This window comes from Rhincodon typus, chromosome 15, assembly GCF_021869965.1.
Source record: "Rhincodon typus isolate 14 chromosome 15, sRhiTyp1.1, whole genome shotgun sequence".
NCBI lineage: Eukaryota > Metazoa > Chordata > Chondrichthyes > Orectolobiformes > Rhincodontidae > Rhincodon > Rhincodon typus.
The window spans coordinates 34216965-34236084 of record NC_063346.1 but is presented as its reverse complement, the minus strand read 5'-3'; the positions used below and the strand labels follow the sequence as shown (position 1 = coordinate 34236084).

The following is a 19120-nucleotide window of genomic DNA, read 5'->3' as shown; positions in this document are numbered from 1 at the left end:
TAATTTTAGTGCCATCTGCACAGCTGTTGTTCACAAATCCTCAGAAGTGCAGTTTAGAGGGAATATTGCTGATAGCCCTTGCATATTCATTGTCTGCTTCACGTTTTAAATCTTGTTCAATTTTACTTAAGTTGCAACTGTCAATGAAATTAGATAGTCTAGTGAATTGTGACTATATGACCTTCATAACTGTATTCTGTATTTTATGAAATCCTCCTTAATTTTTAGCCTGTTTCTTATTCTGCCCGAGGCTGGGTAATAATCCTTTATTTCACTGTTCATTTTCAATGCTCTTTTTGGGATAGCAGTGTTTGATTCATGGCACCAGATGGTGCTCTAAGCAAACTGAAATTTGATCTTTGCTTGACAATATTGAACTGGGGAATCTATCAATGATTGGATTGTGATAATGTTCTGGAATGCACAGTAGTTTGTTGTTCTCTACTTTTTCCCCCCTCTATTGAAAGCCTTGATTCCTTGTTGGGGTGTATTTCTCCAATGCTGTTTTGGTACTTAGCCCTTTTTTTGTATTTGTGTTAAAGATGTGCTATATTGACAGGCTACTTCACAGTGGAGGGACAATATTTGAAAGTTTGGTCCTGTCATTGGTCAGTATTCAAAAGCCGTTGCTGGGTAGCAGTTAACCAACTATCCCTTTCCACTGTGGCTCTGAGGCTAATCATTATGCTCCCCAGACTGCTCTGACAAAAGTTGGCTAACTCTGAATGGACTGAAGATTGGATTTTATTTTTAATTTATTAGGACCATGGACCGTGATTTATTTTTAAGCACTGCTGTGGAAATTGACACCTGAATGTAGTTTTCAAACAATAATCATCAAAACCCTTCATCAAATTAACAAGTTCTGGAATCATACTTTTATCATTTTCACCTGCAACTAATTAGGTTTCAGAGATTACACCAGAATTGAGACTGAATGTGAAAATATTTCCGGAAATATTTTCACAATGTCAAAATCATCTGTAATCCTACTAAACAAATTGAAAAATGAGTTCAACAGTACCTTTTATAGATTGTATAAAGGGGAATGTGCCTGTGCTGGTTATGAAATTAAGGATACAGTTTTACTGGAGAAAGCATCCACTTTTGTTTTTGAATTCAGGTACTATGATATTCTTGAAGATCGTGTACCTGCTGATCTTGTTGCCGAATATAATCGGCTGTTGTCCCAGTGTGAGGAGACGTACAAGGAATTTGTAAAAGTGAGAGAGAATATATCTGGTAGTGATTCAGCATCAGAATCTGAACTGAATAATGTTTCCATGGTGGAAGGAGTTCAACTTTGTGAACAATTGGAGAAGCTTAAATATAAACTTCGAGTAATGGAGACCCCATTTTATAGGTAATTGATACTTGGTTTCACTTCTGTTTACAACCAATGCCTTTTCTATTACATGTTAAAATTAATGGAAGGGTATATTTTTTATAAATCAGCTATTTACTTTCTTTTTAACCACAGTTCAACACTTTTGTAGCAAAATGCTAGATTTTGCAGTCACCAGTGAAGCAGCAGAGCATGCCACAGACCTGTAAGAATGTTGCTGACAAAGATTTACCATTGTCTGGTGCAGCCTTCCCCTTTCCAGATGGTTGCTTAAATCTCTTGCCAAGTCCAGTGGAGCTGCAGGTTTACAGTAAACAGGCAATCACGTTGAAATATTCTCATACGACAACGCTGGAATTTTAAAAGCACTTCATCCTTCACCTAATTTAAATTGTCATACAAAATAAGTGATTGGATTTAGAAGCTAAAATATTCATGTAAACGTTAAAAGAAATTAGTAAAAATACATGAAATTTTTACTCATCATGGAGAAATTTGATATTCTGCCAGTATAAAATTAACTTTTTTAAATATGGAAGGGTGTTGAGCAGTCATTTTGAAGTTAGTATACAGTTAAAACACCAGCTGCAGTTCATTAAACAAGGTGTAACTTTTTCAAAAGATTTTAGTTAGACTCCGTGTTTAAAGTGAAATTTTTCATTTTGATTGCTGAGAGATTCCAGTCTGTGGCAACCTCAAATGTAGAGTCTCATTGGTGATGGTATACTTTCCACTTTATTAATGACTGCTGCTCCTGTAACCCTTGTGAAGTTAAAAAGCAGCCCACTTGATTGGCATCCATCCATCACCCTAAAAATTAATTTCCACCACCATTTTTACACTGTGACAGTATCTACAAGATGCATTGCAGCAACTTCCCAAGGCTCCTTCCATAGCATTTTTCAAACCTGTGACCTCTGCCATTTAGAAGAATGGCACCAGGTGCATGGAAACATGATCACCATCACCTACAAGTTTCCTTCAAAGTCTCTTGTCTGACTTTGAAATGTTTTGTTGTTCCCACAAGCTCCCTGTCTCCAATAGCACTGAGTGTACCTATACCACATGGATAGCAGTAGTTTAAGAAACAAACTGAGCAACACCTTTTCAAGGGCATCAGAAATGATCAGTAACACCCACAGCCACGAATAAATCAGAAGATAGTTCTGGATGTCTCTGCTTGTGCGCAGTTTCCCGAAATTGTCAGTTTTTCTGAATTCGTGATGGCACCATTGATAGTTTCACCACTTACCATCGTAAAATTTGGGCTTTTTCTTTGTCTACATCTTGTACCATATTCATTTGTCTAAATAGAACACCATTATATAGACGTGTATCCTGTAGAGGATGTGACTTAAAACACAAGTCTGAAGTGATCTTTGATTTCAATATTTTAAAATGCTAGGAGTATTTCTGAGAATATAAAAGGGGAAAGCATCATTGAAGCAGCTGAAGCTCATTGGGCCTAAAATATCGCCTGGAGGATCTCCTACAGGATGTCCTGTACTGAGATGACTGATGAAGATTGGGAGAAATTTGGCTAACGCTGTTAAAAATCTGAAACTCAAATCCTAACTGCGAACACCAATAACTGTAAGAACATTTATTTTTAGGTATGTGCTATGTCAGGATGGCTATGGGTTCCCAGCAAAGCAGGCTAAAGGACTTCGTCCCTCAGGTGAAAATGTTATTCATGTAGTTTCAAATTCTGTGACAATTACTCTGCTGCAGTCTCTGCTGAGGGAGAAACTAAACCCGGACTGTGTGACTCAGGAGCATGTACTCGAGGTAATGATTTTCACAACATTTAATGTATGAAATGTTAGTTGACTCCATTACTTTCAGAAGAATTGCAGGGTGGACAAATTTGTAATCCTTTTACAAAATGTGTTTTGGCATGATGAAAAATTAGTTGTTTTATTCACCAGAATTATTTACTTTATATGTGCTGTGGTGTGTTGCTATATATGGTGTTGCTGGTCTTGAATAATGGCAGTGCTTGTTATTCAGTGAGGGAGTAACCTAAACCAGGAATTGCATTCTAAGGTCCAACTGAAACCCTGGAATGAGCTGATTGGATTTGTGTTTAACATGTGTACTGATAATGTGTACTACAATGGAGTGGCAGGTAGATTTTGAGCTTTGTGTAATCGAATTAAACCTGCAAACTTCTGATAGTGCTCCAAAAGGAGCTAATCTGATTGAGATTTGTCTTGGCTATTCTCAAGTTTTCATTTAAACTTTTGTAATATAAAATTTGTTAATGTGACATCATGATCAAGTCAGTTTAAGATTTAGGAAACCTTTGTGTTAACTGGCACATTTTTAAAACTTGAACCAATTATTTTCCAGGAAATATGCAGATAACTCTTTGCGTGAAAAATTCAACAAGCCCTCAATGGTGGTTCCTGTGATCATTAACTGGAGTTATGGAATTCAGTGGACATGTGTATAGCTAACATTGAAATGAAGAATTATACAACTATGATCCTTTTTTTCAACTCCTGAGTCTAAAAATTTCTTCCACAGGAAATTGTTTTATGAGTATATGAAATGTATGCTTTTGAAGTAGGAGCAAGTGTTTTACTTTAGCTACTTTTTGTCTTAGTTTCACAGTGATCCACTTCTAGCAGTAAATGCCTGTTTTGAAGGAGATGTTGTTGTTATCTGTCCTGGCCATTACTATGTGAATGGCTACTTCAGCATAGCTGATTCCATTCAAGTAGAAGGTAGGTACTCAAAGGATAAAATGTAATCTTACATTCTTTACACTGGCTTTCTTAACTGTAAACCTGGTGAACGGTGATATGTCAATGCAAGGCCACATTTACCAACTCATATAAGAGTCATGGTTTAATATAGTTCAGTTTTTATCATACTTAACTCTGTTTTTAATCTTGTGATACATGTTTATAACCAACGTTATGAATTATTCATTTCTTTGCTTGTCAAATGCAAATTCAGGACACTGTAGAATAGAGTTCTGAAGATGCGAAAGAATTGCAATATGTTGTGCTTCATTAACTCTCTTTCCAACTGTCTGATTGCATTTCAGATGAATTATTAAAGTTTTATATATCTGCTAGTTTCATTCAACAAACCACAATCAGATATGAGTAATATTGAGAGGGTAGAAGTTAGAGACAAAGGCACTGTGTATTGCTGGCAGAAGTTAGAAGAAGCAAAACAATGGACTATGAGGTCCAAATGGTGGCCAACACGCATATGACTACACAATGAGATAGAGCCTTATTTAACATGATCAAGCAATTAGGGAAAGGCAAAGCACAAATCCTTTCAGTTGAATGTTGAGAATTGCAATAAAGAACAGAACTTCGGAAAGAAAAGAAATGCAAGCTCCTGCCTGAACTAATAATTGGGAATAGCACGTGTTGGGCAAATGAAGAGTTAATAGCAGTTTTTCTGTTGGGTTATTAGGTTTAGGGATCTGCTGGATTCTCTATTCTGGTATTTAAATTCTTTTATCTTTCCATATAGGCACATGATTATAAAACTCAGCAGGAGTAGATAATTTGATACATAAAATAAGATATTTATATTTTTCAAGAATGTTAGTCATAAACATAAATATGGAGAAATTGTGTGTAAATTCTGATTAGACTACACTTTGAAGTATTGCGGTCAGCTCCGGGCTCCATATTGTAAAAATAATTTGGAAAAATTGGAAAATACACAAAAAAGATGAAGTAGAATAATGCCAGAAGTAGTTGGTTTTAGTTATACTGAGCTGTTTTCTCTACAAAAATATAAACTGATGGGTGAACTGATGGGTGAGCTCATAGCTCACTGTTCCATTGTCAATGAAGACCAGAACAACGCACCATAATTATAAAGTGGTGAGTAGGAGCAGAGGTTATGATGGGAACCAAAGACAATGGTTTCTGTTTTCCCAGTATATAACTGGAAGAATTTTTTCCGTCCAGTACTGAATGTCTCAAAGTAACTTGACAATTTAGAGACACAGAAGGGATTGAGAAAGGTGTTGATGAGGTAGAGTTGGCTATCGTTAGCATACATGTAAAAAACTCATTGTGTTTTCAGAGGATGTCGCTGAAAGGTAGGATGTTGATGAGAAGTATGACCAGTCACGAATAGATCCTTGGGGACATCAAACTTAACTGTAGTAGGAGGAAAAGCAACCACTTTAATTGATTTCCTGGTTTCAGCTAAATAAGAATGGAACCAGACTGTGCAGTCCTACGTTCCCTCTAATATTTCTTACGGTGGTGTGGTCAGCAGTGTTAAACACTGTATATAATTTGAGAAAAACAAAGGATAGTTCATCTTTCTGAACTTGGGGCTGAGAGCTATTTCGGCCCTCTTGCATGGGTAGAAACCTGCTTGCAGAGATTCAAACATTTTGGTTTGGGGAAAATGACGTGGATTTGAGAGATAGCAGAACAGTGCTGACTGTTGAGAATACAAAGATCTTGTAATGGTTTGGAAAACTTTGGTCAATGGATGCTTTTAAGAAAAATGAAGTGATGAAAGCAAATTTGAAGGAAAGAAAGGACAATTCCAGAGAGAAGAGCACAGTAATATCAGCTACAAGGAAACTAAGAAAGGAAGTTGGATGTTCAGTAGTTTACTGGAAATACTGTTTGATTGGGAAGGGGGTGTGAAGGAAGTTGGTCCCATGGATAGAGCACATGAAGGTAGATGGGAGAGGAATTCCAGTAAGATGAAAGTTTAGGGGGCAAGGCAGGATATGAAGAGGAAGTTTGGCTCAGTTATCTAGAGAAAGGGAGCAAAGTGGCTTAGAGTTTTAAAAAGTTAGATTTTAAGGAATAAAGTGATCTACAGAGATTTTGGACTTCCACCAATGCTTTGCCACCACAAAAAATCTAAATCATTTTGTGCATTGCCTGTTAGCATCATAGAGACTGTTAATATCCAACAAGTCTGTTGCAGCTTGTTGTCCACAAAATCATTACATAGTTTCTTCCTCTGTCTAGGATATGGGCTTCCTGATGACATTGTGCTGGAGAAGGAAGGTAAAGGAGATGCCTTTGTTGCTTGCACCGCCAGTTGTTTAAAAATATCCAATTTGAAATTTATTCAACATGGTGCTACAGAGGGTATTCTATGTAAGTATAGTACAGTTGTCTGCTACATTGGCTAAAGTACAGAAATCTGTAAGAATAAGACACTTTAAAATAATTTTTAAATTCCTATGCTTTTGCAAATTTAAATCAATTATTATTAGAAACCACTTCCTTATTGCAATTCTGCTTAGTTATGCATTCTTTATTTGTCATGCTTTCTTGTACTTCATTATAAATGTTCTGTTATTCTCATGCCTTCAATACTTTGAGACTCGTCAGGTTCATAGAGGAAAATTATTTCCTTTGTACACAAACTCATCTCAATGTGCTTTAAATGTGCCTTATCTCCAATACCTTGAGTGCTAGACAGTGAATTTATTTGGGTGTCGCTGTTGTTTATCCACCCTGTCCACATATTCATTCATAAGGTCAGATATGCAGTAGCAACAGAGAATGTAATTAATATGAACTGACCAGGCGTTTTCTGGGTGATCCGAAACAGTGCCATTGTAGCAAAGATTCAGCTGCTGTCTGGGAACAGCTGTGCAAGTATAAAAGAAGAAATCAAATTATGGGCTCTTGTACTGCACTGGTAATGTCCCTCACTCTGGTCCAGAAGATCCAGGTTCAAGTCCCACAAATCAGAGTTGTGTCATACATCCAAGTAAGTTCGTTAAAGAATACTGTCTTTTTTTAACAAAAAAAAAAGACACTTGTAGGGTTGGGGAAGTTGGGGACATCCTTAAGTCTGCTCCTGGGCTTTGTGAAGCTGGCCATTGAAAGGTCAAGTAGCAGGCTGTTGAGGGGTTTGTGAGACCCAACTGCTTGCCTCTCTTCTATAGTTACATCTGTGTCTGGGTATCCCTGGAGAAGAGAGTATGTGTGGTGTCCACTGGCATCCTTAAGGCTTCCATAATCGTTGACATCCAAGGGGTTTAAGTGCATTATCTCCTCCCAAGATATTCCTTTAATTTTAATTTAAGTTTGCCTTTAAAATTTGGGTTAGTTACAGTGTTGTTTTAAGGGGCTATCACTAGTTAAGTAGATTATCCAATTGAACAAAATTATTATCTCCTGTTTGGTTGTTCAACAGATTATAAAAAGGCATTTACTAAAACTGTGTGATTAAGTTAGGAGTTGTGTGCTTGTGATGTTTCACTCTAAGTAAACATAAGACTGAGTCAAGATTGACTCAATCATCCTACACCCACAGACTATGTGAAATCCAGTGCTCATCAAAGTCCAATTAATTGTAGCAAGACTTGTACTCCAGACCCTCGCAATAGAACCCAATGCGTCACTTGCCTTCTGAATTGCTTGCTGTGCCTGTATGCTAACTTTGTTGCTTGTACAAGTACACTAAAGTTACTATGAACATCCAGAATTAAAACTTTTGCACATTTTAAGAAACTATTCTTTTCTACAATTGGAAAGCAAATAACCTCATATTTCTCCATATTATACGCTATTATGTTATATGTTGCAGACTCATTTAACTTGTCTGTCTCTGTAAATATTATATTAATATGGTGGCCAGTGTTTGGAGAGTCATGAGATTATTGGCACAGAATTCCTGACTCCTGATGTGTCCTTATAGTCATTGTATTTCTAGCCAATATCAACCCACTGGGTGTTGCTGATTGGGAAGTCTGCAATGGTAATACAATTGAATGCAAAGGGAGATAATTAGATTTTTTTGTTTTGGAGATGGCCATTGCCCCGGCATAGTTAAACTTTGTCCTACTTCAATATTCCCAATTCTTTAAAGAAAAATTACCAAAGTTTGAGTTTATGACTATTGGTTATTCATAAAAAAGATCAGTTTCTTTTATTCAAAAGCATTACATTTTGCCTGAATTAAATTCATATTTAAAACTCAATGTTTTTTCATATAAATATATAGAGAGTTTTCACTGTCAAGTTAGTGTTTACTGGTTTGTGAAGTAGTGTGATGCCAACAGCGTGCTTCAATTCCCATCACTGGCTGAGGTTACCATGAAGGACCCTCCTCAACCTCTCCCCTTGTCTGAGGTCTGGCGGCCCTCAGGTTAAATCACCACCAGTATTCTCTCTCTAATGAGAGAGCAGCCCTATGGTCTGGTAAGGCTATGGCAACACAATGCAAGTACTGTTTATTCACAGTATTAACAATTTCCTCTTTGATTTTTAAGTACCCAAATGTAGAAAGTGATACCCTAAAAACAATCCATTTTTACAGTGTGCTGAGCAATTTGGGCATTGATTAATGGTTTTGCATGGGAGTGATATTAAGCAACTTGGTACTTGAGAACTGACACAAACATATCCTTGGAGACCACTTACTGGGCGATTGTAGCACTTGAGAACCAAAGTTCTATCAACCAGCAGTACATGAACAACTTGTGTGGTTTTATTGTTGCTTATAGAAAATATATTGAAGCATGCCAATTATTATTGTTTTTGTGTGATATTGCAATAAATTATTGTGCTGCTAATTGTTTTCTTCTAAAATAAATCCAGCATGAATTAGTAGACAATTGCAAGTAATCTTACCACATATCTTTTATCCTTAAATTCTTTGATATTTCAATGCATCAAAAATAAAAATCTGTACGTATGATGTACATGGACAAATTTGTGAGAATTCATTGTGCTGTGTTTTGAAGTATTGACTTCAAGGTTAGATGTGAAGTGGTGATTTTCATGTGTATGAATGGTGTTGTGGATTGATTACTATTCTCATTTAAGCTGTCCAAGTGTTCACATAAAAACAACATATTAGATGAAAATGAATGATTTGCAGAGTTATGGAGAAAATACTGGGATAGGAGATTAGAGCAGACAGCTTTTATCAAAGGTACATCATAGACATGATGTGCCAGATATCCTCTTTCTGTACTGTAAGATTCTATTATTCTGCAGGATGACTGTAGACTGACCAACATATATCAAAAATGAACAGTTACTTTGGGTGTCAGCTAACTTACTTCTGTACCTACACTGAAGTTCATTGCTATAATATTAGAAACTTTGACAGTTGAATATTGGAAGAATATCTGTTTTGTTTTCATAGAATCTTTGCTATGTGCTAAAGATCTCAATTTTTATACTGACAAATTTCTTTTAGTTAGTCTGATTTGTTTCATAAGCAAACTACACTTCAATCATTCACTGTTGTCTAATCAATCTATGTAAAATCATTTATTTGTTCTTTAATTTAGGCTATAGACTAAAGTGGAAAAACATATACAATTCTTTTGATTACTTTTTAAAAACTCTTCAGGTGTTCGTAAGGGCCAGGCTGTTCTGGAGAATTGTGTATTCCAGTGTGACACTACAGGAGTTGTATTAAGAACATCAGCAAAATTACATATGAAAAATTGTGACCTATATGGAGCAAAGGTATAGTTTAATGCCACATCTTCAGAACTACAGAAATACTGAAATGGGGTGATAATCTCATGCTTTTTAATTTTGTGGGATTTTTTTTGGCATTATGAGAAGACAGAATATCTAATTTACTCACAATGGAAGAACACAGTTTTGGTCTGAATTTGATCTGAATCTATCAGTTTCCATAACAGACTAGTTTAAAATCTATAGAAATGCCACGTCTTTAGATAATTGATCAGGGAATACACTTTCTGTGCTTTTCAAGAATCGTCTACTTTTCACTTTTAGCACACTTAGTTATACTGTTGTACACACTGGACATGATCTAAGAGGGTGTAGTCAACTTGCTGTGGCTAGTAAGATATATACAAGTATGTTTTAGATGTGCTTTCTTTCTTCCGTCTAGTTGTATCATCAGATGATGTAATTGTGAACTTTCCAGTAGCTGATTTCAGAGCTGATGAATACTAAGGAATAATGTTGCCTGTTCTTTTGGTATTAAAATTATTTGGGGAAACGTAGATATGTGAATTGTATTCTTGTGGCCATTTCTTTCAAAGATTTGAATTTAAAATATGTACATACTTTTCTAAGAAGTAGACCCAGTAAGCAACTGGAGTTTACTTGCTTCTTGAAAACACAACTAACATTGAATTTAATTAGTGTTGCTAAGCTACAGGAAATAAAGTATAAATAATTAATTGGTGTAAAAAATCAATCTAATATTATAACAGGCTATGACATATAGAGAGCCAAGATTGAAATGTTATTTTGTTGTCTTTCAAGTTTCTTTTTAGTTATTCTTCAAATGTACAGTGGAACATGATTATCAATGCTGATTTTTCACTTTGTTACGCAATGAAGTTATTTCTTTTTTTATTTCATTTTTATGTATAGTATACTTACTTACCTTTATAGTCATAAGGTGTTACAGTACTTTATACAGGACCATAATAAGACTAAAATTTAGACGTACTTAATTATCTCTGCTCTAGTTAAATTTGATTAAAGTAAAACGTATCATACCTAATGTAACCCAGTCATGCTCCATAAGGAATTTAGCACAATATTTGATCTGATTTGACGCTTATTCTGTCTGAATTGCTGATCAACAACCAATAGCATTTGGCTTAAAATGGTTTCTTGCAAATTTCTTCTCCATCTATGTCTAGACCTTTAGTTTGTTTTCTCTTGCCTTAATTATACTGTAGCAAGATCAACAAAATTCCAGACCTGACATATTTAGAATAGAAACAGAAATTGAAATAGGTTTTTCTGAAGGCATTCAAAATGAACATTGTATAATTGTTTTAACTGTGCAGTTTAAAGATTAGAACACTCCAGGAAATGTTCCTCCAAAAGAAGCAAGCAATTGGCTTTATTTTCTCTGGGGTTTTTATTGCTAAAGATGACAGTTTTGTAACTGCAGTGTGTATCTTGTGCTGAATATCATGATCTTTTCTTGAAATTGATTTACTGTAAAGAAATGCAGTTTAACATGTAAAGTTGCAGAATATTTGTAATTAAAATAATGTTAGTAATTGTAATCTTTAGTTTTCTTAGTGCACAACTACATTGAGGTAAGCACATTACATATTGTGTTATATAGCATTGTGTGTGAATATTCTCCAGCTAGAATTTTTAATCTGTAAAGATCGTCAAGCCTATTGTGCCTGCCAATTCCATTCTTCACATAATTACATACACAAGTACTCCACTCTTAATCTAGAAGACAAAAAAATGCATTCAGTATTACAGGAAATTCCTGACGATCTTGATGTAACCAGAGCTATCTAGCAGCTTCACTTCTAAGTGAAAATACCAACTTTCTCTCTGACTATATTGTCATTTGTTACACTCGCATGTTTTGGCAGCATTTTCCAATTTTTTTTCAAACAAAAGAGATCAAATTTTTGAAGATTATTGCATTTCCTGGGGAAAATCTTAAGACAGTTTTTCTAACGATGGATATCAGCTTGACACATGCAAGTTGCAGAAAATTATTGAAGTATAATTTCTAACAGACTTTCAGTTAGTCTTTGCAGTTTTCATATTAATGTAGCCAATGATTGACTCAATAATGATTTTGAACGAATCGTCATAATCTGGTTGACATGATGAAACTGAATACTTAATCCAGCATTAATAAAAGCTATGTTGGGAAAAAATAATTGTCTCAGACAAGAATTCAAATCTAGCCTTAAGTTTACAGGTACATCTATTTAGCACATCTCTGTAGAGGTACTGTACTAAAATTGAAGGTATTATTGTCCCAGAAAAATAAGTACTGCTTTATCAAACCACAAAGCATTCATCGTGATCCTGTGAACAGTGAATTGTATCTTTGAAATAATTAAGATCATTTGTATCTTACAGATTTTCACAATTATTCACTATATAACCCTATATAGGTTGTCAGAAAAATACTTTGGCTCCTGGCATCATTATTTTTGGCCATAAAGTGTACTACTTTTCTGTTCAATTTTAATAATGCTTTAGGAGGGAATGGGTGTGTTTGAAATTATAATGAAAAGTCTTGATGAACTGCAGTTCTATTTAATGCTGCCTAATTACTACTTGATTTTTTTTTCCAGGTTTTTTTGAATCTGAGAAGCCTGAGAGAAATTTTGGAAATTTACAGCAGTTCCTCTCCCTCCCTTCTCCCATCCTCTGAGTTAACTCTAATAAAATCAAATGTTGAGTGCATAGTATTGTTTCAATGGTTAAAGAAAGAGAAAAAAAAACACAGAATAACACACAAGAGATAGCAAGAACTGCAGAGGCTGGAGTCCGGGACAACACAGTGTGGAACTGGAGGAACACAGCAGGCCAGGCAGCATCAGAGGAGCAGGAATTTTGACGTTTTGAATCTGGACCCATTTCTGAAGAAGGGTCCCAACCCGCAACATCAATTTTCCTGCTGCTCTGATGCTGTCTGCTCTGTCCCTCCAGCTCTATCCTGTGTCATCTTGAATAACACACTTGGTTATGGAAATATTTTTCCAACAAAATTAAACAAACAAAAACTGGATGATGTAAATGACAATCGAGAAAATGAACCACTTAGCTGGTGATGTTCATTGCTGATGTATTTTGACATGTCACAAAAATTAAGTGTAGTGAGCTTTAAAGCTCTAAACTTAGAAATTTGGGAAAACGTATGTACGTTGATGATTGCAGCAAATGTGGAAGATTTCTTAATGTTCTGGAAATATCTTTTATGAGAGAGGATTAATGGGAAAAACACTTCTTCTGCACAGAAGATTTAATCTTTCGCCTGTTAAAATGTTGTGTTATTTAACAGGGGGCAGGACTTGAAATTTACCCGAGCAGCACATGTGAGCTTTTTGGCAATGATATACATCACTGCAAGGAGGGAATACGTATTAAGGTAAGCCCAAATGTACTTAAGAAAATTAGTAATTTAACAATAGCAACTTTCATTTATGTAATGCCTTGTGTGGAAAATAAACTGCAATGCAATTCTCAAATGAGAAATAGGTAAAACAAAAGCTGAGCCAACAAAGGTGACCAGAAGTATTTGCAGCCTGTACAGTATGGCAGATTGAAGAGGGACAATTTGCATAAGGCAAGAGTGAAGCCATCCTAGATGGCTTCTGTGACATCAGTTGTCCTGGTCTCAGTGGCTACCATGCCAATAATGTTGAGCACTGTATGCTCCAAGCATTGAGGCCAAGTAGCCATGCCTTTCTCTCCTGCTTCTTTGCTGCTGTTGCTTCCTGTTATGTGTCACTAGCTTTTAATTGTGATGAGCTTCACATGAAGTGAGATCCACTGTGAGCATGCAACCATTGACATTTATAGTACTGAGCATGCTGTACTCATGGAGACGATCTGGAAGGTACCATTAAGGTTCGCATGTTGTCTGCATCACTTCCATTGGTGTAGAGTAACTACATTGCAATCTCTGTGCCTGCTGATTGGCCTTTTGAATAATTTTGTGGAGGAGGGAATGAGAGATGCCTACATATTCATAATGTTTGATAAAGGTATTTTACAATGAGTATGAAAGTGTCCTGGAACTAGTTGTAAATGGTGCCATAGAATGCCATGTCATTTGTACTTGACATTTTATTGCAGAATTTTATGGAGGAACTATACGATGTACCAAAAATAACCATGATGAACAATCTGATTCATAACCATGAAGACTACGGTATCACACTGGCCAAATTTGCAATACACATTCCAAAAAAGAAAATTCCTTTTGCAATCGCAGCGCAAACAGGTAAGCGGAAATAATTCTTGTAAATTGATTAACTTAATTTTGTTACTTGTGACCTGAATGAGGTTACAAGAAAAATGCTGATAGAGTTAAATGATGGGAGGTAGCTCAAGTGGAACGTAAACACATTTGGCCTGTTTCTGTACCATTAATACTATGTCGTTTGTACACTTTAAATCTATAGTGAGTCATCTTTGGGCTAGCAGTGCGAAATATTTTAAAATGCATTTAACTTTTTAATTAACACAGGAAAGTTGGAAACGTTAGAGGATTTCCCTCCTTTACATGTTCAGGAAAAGACTTGTTTGCTTTTCTGTTCATGCTCCATTCACACTCTGGTCATGAAACAAGTCTATTTCTATGTACAACAGTACTAAGATAACATCTCAACCAGGACTGATAAATCATAAATAACATTCATGCATAAATGCTAAGAAATGACCACTTGAACATGAGAACTTGTTTACCATCTGTAAAATGGATCAGACTATTATCAACACAATGACTACCAAAAGCAGACTAGAGACTAATTTTACTTTCTGATGCTGTATTTTCACCCTCCTCACCTCCGCTCCAACCATGACTGTATATCACAAACAGCAGACGTTTTAGTATTGATCTTGAGAAACTCCGGTATTCCTCACTCCAGTATGCCTCCCTCCAGTGTGAAGAACATTCACTCATCACCACTTTGTTTTCTATCTATGTTTTGTCAATTTTTTTCAGGGTGTAGTTTTTACTAGTTAGGCCAGCATTTATTGCTTATCACTCATTGCCCTTGAAAAGATAGGTGATGATGAGCTACCTTCTTGCACTGCTGCAGTTTGTCTGATATTAGGATGTCAACTGTGCTGTTTGGAAGAGGATTCCAGGAGCTTAACGAGTGACAGTGCAGGAACTGATATAGTTCCAAGTGAGGATGCTATATGGCTTAGAGGGGAACTTGCACACATTGTGTATGTGCTGCCCTTGTCCTTCTGTATAATTGTGGTCATGTGTTTGGAAGACGCCATCTAAGGATCCTTGGTGAGTTGTTGTAGTGCAAATTGTACATGATACACACTTGCCACTATGTATTGGTGGGCATGAATTTTTAAAATGTTAGGTGGGGTGCCAATCAAGTGGGCTGCTTTGTCCTGGATGTTGTTGAGCTTTTTATCGTTGAAACTGCACTCATCCAGGCAAGTGACCTGAGATAACTTACTTGTTCCTGATTTCCCAGTTTCTGACATGCTCTTGTAGCCACAGTATTCACATAGCTCATCCACTTCAGTTTCTGGGCAATGGTTAATCCCAGGATGTTGATTGTGGGTTGGGGTTAGTAATGATAATATTGTTGAATTTCAGGGAAGATAATTAGATTCTGTCTTGTTGGCAACAGTTATTTCCTCACTCGCATGTGGCAAGAATGTTGCTATCCCTATAATCTCTCAGACTTTTAATAACAAACCTAATATATGATACTCTGTTACAAAATATTTGAAAATACGTGAGTACATTGACTCCACTACCAGCGCATAAACTGCATTGTCTTCATCTATCTGTTCTGTTACCTCATCAAAAAAACTCCAATCTAGCTGTTCAACATGTATTTACTCGTAATAAATCTTTTTGTCTCATTTCACTTGTGTATGTTTGCGCAAAGGGCGGTTAATTTTATTTCTGCTTGTAACTATCAGGTTCTTCCTCCTCTTTGAATAAGGGTAAAATACTTGGAATGCTCCAGTTCTTTGACTCCACCTGGTATCTAGGGAGAATTTGAAGATTGTGGTCAGTGTCTCTGCAATTTTTAACCTTCCTTCCTTCCCTCCCTTCTCAATTGAGAAGACCAGATGATTTATTCACTTCACAGCCTTTTAAGTTGTTACATTTTGTCTATTTTTTTAATCTCATCCAGCAGCCTGGTATCTTCCTTATGTACCATAGCTTTATTAATATCCTGTTCCTTGATGGCCACAGATGCAGATAACTCATTTAGTGTATTTTGTCTCCATCAATAGATATATATTTTGGTCTATTGTCAGCTCCTTTTGCTTTTAATATGCTTACTTGAAGATTTGGATTTTCTTTTCTATCAGCTGTCAATCTGTTCTTGTACTGACTCTCTGCTACCAACTACTTTTCTAACCTTTCATTTTGCATTTGGCTTGAATCCTTCCTTGTATGCCAAATGTCAGTTTGATAATATGACCCTTGTCTGGAACTGCATACCCAACAGTATTTTATGAATATCACAAGAAGAGTTCAAGGTGGCTCTCCACTGTCTTTTAGGAGCAAATATGGATAGCCTTACCATTGCCTACACCTTAAATACAAATACATATTTTAAATGGTCTGTCTCAATCAAAGGTTTACAGAGTTACTGTGCAATCACAAATTATTCCGCTACAATAGTACATGTTTGCAGAATATTTGAAAGAAATTTTCTTTAGTTGTACTTTAGTGAGATTTTCCCCTTTTACCCAATGCCAAGTTGTTTTTAAGGAAATTGAATATTACTGGAAAAAAAAATTCTGTTTTGGCTGAAAAAATAACTTGAAGTATTACTAAGGCACTCTTATAAACTATTACGAAAGACAGCTCAGTAAAATAGAATTACATTAATAACACATTACTGTGGCATGTTTTAATTGAAACCAGAAAATTATACAAAAAAAAACAAAATCTGAATATTTATTTCCTGACGCTTTTATTTTTTAGGCGATACAGAACAAAAAGAGAATCCACAGAACAATGTCAATGAAAATAATTCAGAATTAAATTCTGACTTTTGTGAAATGCAAAATGTACCACCTTTATTAATTGAGTGTAGTTCTAGCAAATGTGAACAAGCTGTAGTGTTGAATCCTTCTGATGCTGCTGAATGTGATGAAGTTATAACAAATGAACTAATTTCTACTTCTGCAACAAAGAGGAAACAGTCCAGAAGCAGATTAAATGAGACGCTAGATGCTGGGGTGATTGATGACATAATGTCACAAGAAATGTTTCTATCCATTGTGAGTAATCATTTTAAGAAAAACGGGAAAGGAAGCTTTGGAATTGTGTACTCCTAACTCCAATTAGTATATGAACCTTGATGTATGAAATACATTTGTACATATTTTTTGAAGCAACTGTATAACTTAATATTTTTCACCAGCTTGAAGTTGTCTATGTACGATGGCAAAATCGCAATACTTGGCAGGTGATAGGAAGAATTGATGGAATTCCTTTTTGACAATTCTATCTTCTAAAGGTGTTCTCACTAGTTAGTGTGCATAATCAAGTTTGTCATTGGTCCAACTCAGAACCTTCGTGTTCAAATGCAATGCAATTATAGCTGATTTATTGCCAATGAATTGTATAGTGTTGACGATAAGTTAAGAAGACATTTCCATAAACTGCAGAAAGAGACTTAATTTGTTGTACTTCAGTTAGCTGTATAAAATATAACATTTAAAAGCAAGATTTGTAGTGGGATTATGTGTAGTACTCATCATTTTTCCATACCAGTATTTGGAACTATTGATTCCCAAGTATTAAACTAATGTGCTAATTTCAGGAATATCTTACTCGGCACTCTTCTTCCCTTTCCTAATCACCCCTCAGCCTATCCAAATGTCCTGACGTGATCAAGAAGCCAAGAATTAATGAAATATTTTGCAGATACAATCTTTTACTGCAACTTCATTAATTTCTTTCCATTTATTTGCATCATTATGTACTCTGAACTTGATTCTTTCCTCATTTATGGTTTCATTCCAATCAGAACAGCTATCTTCAATAGAAAATAAATAACTCTCCATTATCTATGTAAGAAAATGCTTCTTTAATGTACTTGCTTTACGCCAACATGCAAACATCACTGTTGAATTAAAAAAAACTTGATAATTCCACTGGGTGAAATCATGTAACTTTGCATTAATACTGGATCAATACCAATTTTACTATGTTTGAAATGTATTTTATTGTGAAGTAAAATAGGATGAATGTGAGAAATATTTGTGCTGTATTTGCAAATGGAGCTTATTTAATTTGTGTTGTCAATACAACTTTAACATTCTCATAGCAGTACATTTTCAATGTTTTCAGGCCTTGCCACAGCCCTGTTGTAATTAATGACGAATGTTTATTGATTTCATTACTGAAACCCTTATACCAAGCAAAGCATAGTTACACTAAACTTTTAACTATCAAATTGTAATGTAAATTTGTTATTTATATTACAAGCAATGATTTTTGTTATTTTGTGGTAAATGTCACTTTTCCTTTATGGGGTTAACAGATTGTAATATTTGATAAAAACTGAAAGAACTGCGAATACTGTAAATCAGAGACAAAATAGAAATTGCTAGAAAAGCTCAGCAGGTTTGGCAACATCTGTGGAGAAAAATCAGTTAACGTTTTGGGTCAAGTGACCCTTTTGGGAGTTAACAATGAATAATCCCCATCAATTAGCAACTTGATGCTGCATAGTGAGAATCTCGCCACGCCGCTTGTGAAAAGCATAAAAGATGGTGTGAGTTGCTGCTGGTGTTGAGATCGGCCTTGTTGCATAAGTCGCCCGATTCTCCCATGTATCTTGCTACAACCCAGATCTCTCAGAAACCACCTATCATTTTCTTTTGTATGCCAATAGTTTCTGCTCAGTTTCCTTTTCACATTATCTGAATTAAAGCACATTTTATTCGTTTCATTCAGTTTGATTTTTTTCTTAACTGTGTGTTTGTTAAGAATATGGAAACAAATAAGCGTATGGATTACATGCCGGTTATAATTTTCATTTACGTTTGATGAATGTCACAAACTGTCTTTTTACATGGAAACATTGATTCATGTTTCAAAACAAAATACAGTGAATTTTGAAGCAAATTAATTATTTCAGCTATGGTTTGTTTAGTTAGAAAAGATGTCCTAATGGTTTGCATCTTAAGGTAAAGAATTCAATTTCTAACACCAATGTGTGGCGGATAGAAAGAGGCAAGTGGACAGAGTACAAACAAAAACAGAAATTGCTGGAAAAGCTCAGCAGGTCTGACAGCATTTGTGAAAAGCAAACAGAGTTAACGTTTCAAACTCTGACCCTCCTATTACTCGACAGACCATCTT

The 19120-nt window shown here is 35.5% G+C and overlaps 1 protein-coding gene across 1 annotated transcript in view; it reads left to right on the top strand.

The window, feature by feature from the left end:
- Nucleotides 1-18707, top strand: part of shcbp1 (SHC SH2-domain binding protein 1) — a 31863-nt gene extending 13156 nt beyond the window's left edge. Inside the window, exons 7-14 of the mRNA XM_048606140.1 lie at nucleotides 1124-1363; nucleotides 2959-3133; nucleotides 3954-4074; nucleotides 6322-6453; nucleotides 9674-9792; nucleotides 13088-13174; nucleotides 13885-14032; nucleotides 16730-18707. Of these exons, the coding sequence (XP_048462097.1) occupies nucleotides 1124-1363; nucleotides 2959-3133; nucleotides 3954-4074; nucleotides 6322-6453; nucleotides 9674-9792; nucleotides 13088-13174; nucleotides 13885-14032; nucleotides 16730-17085 (1378 nt within the window). The 3' untranslated portion in view covers nucleotides 17086-18707. The remainder of the gene's footprint in view (nucleotides 1-1123; nucleotides 1364-2958; nucleotides 3134-3953; nucleotides 4075-6321; nucleotides 6454-9673; nucleotides 9793-13087; nucleotides 13175-13884; nucleotides 14033-16729) is intronic.
- The last annotated feature ends 413 nt before the right edge of the window (nucleotides 18708-19120 follow it).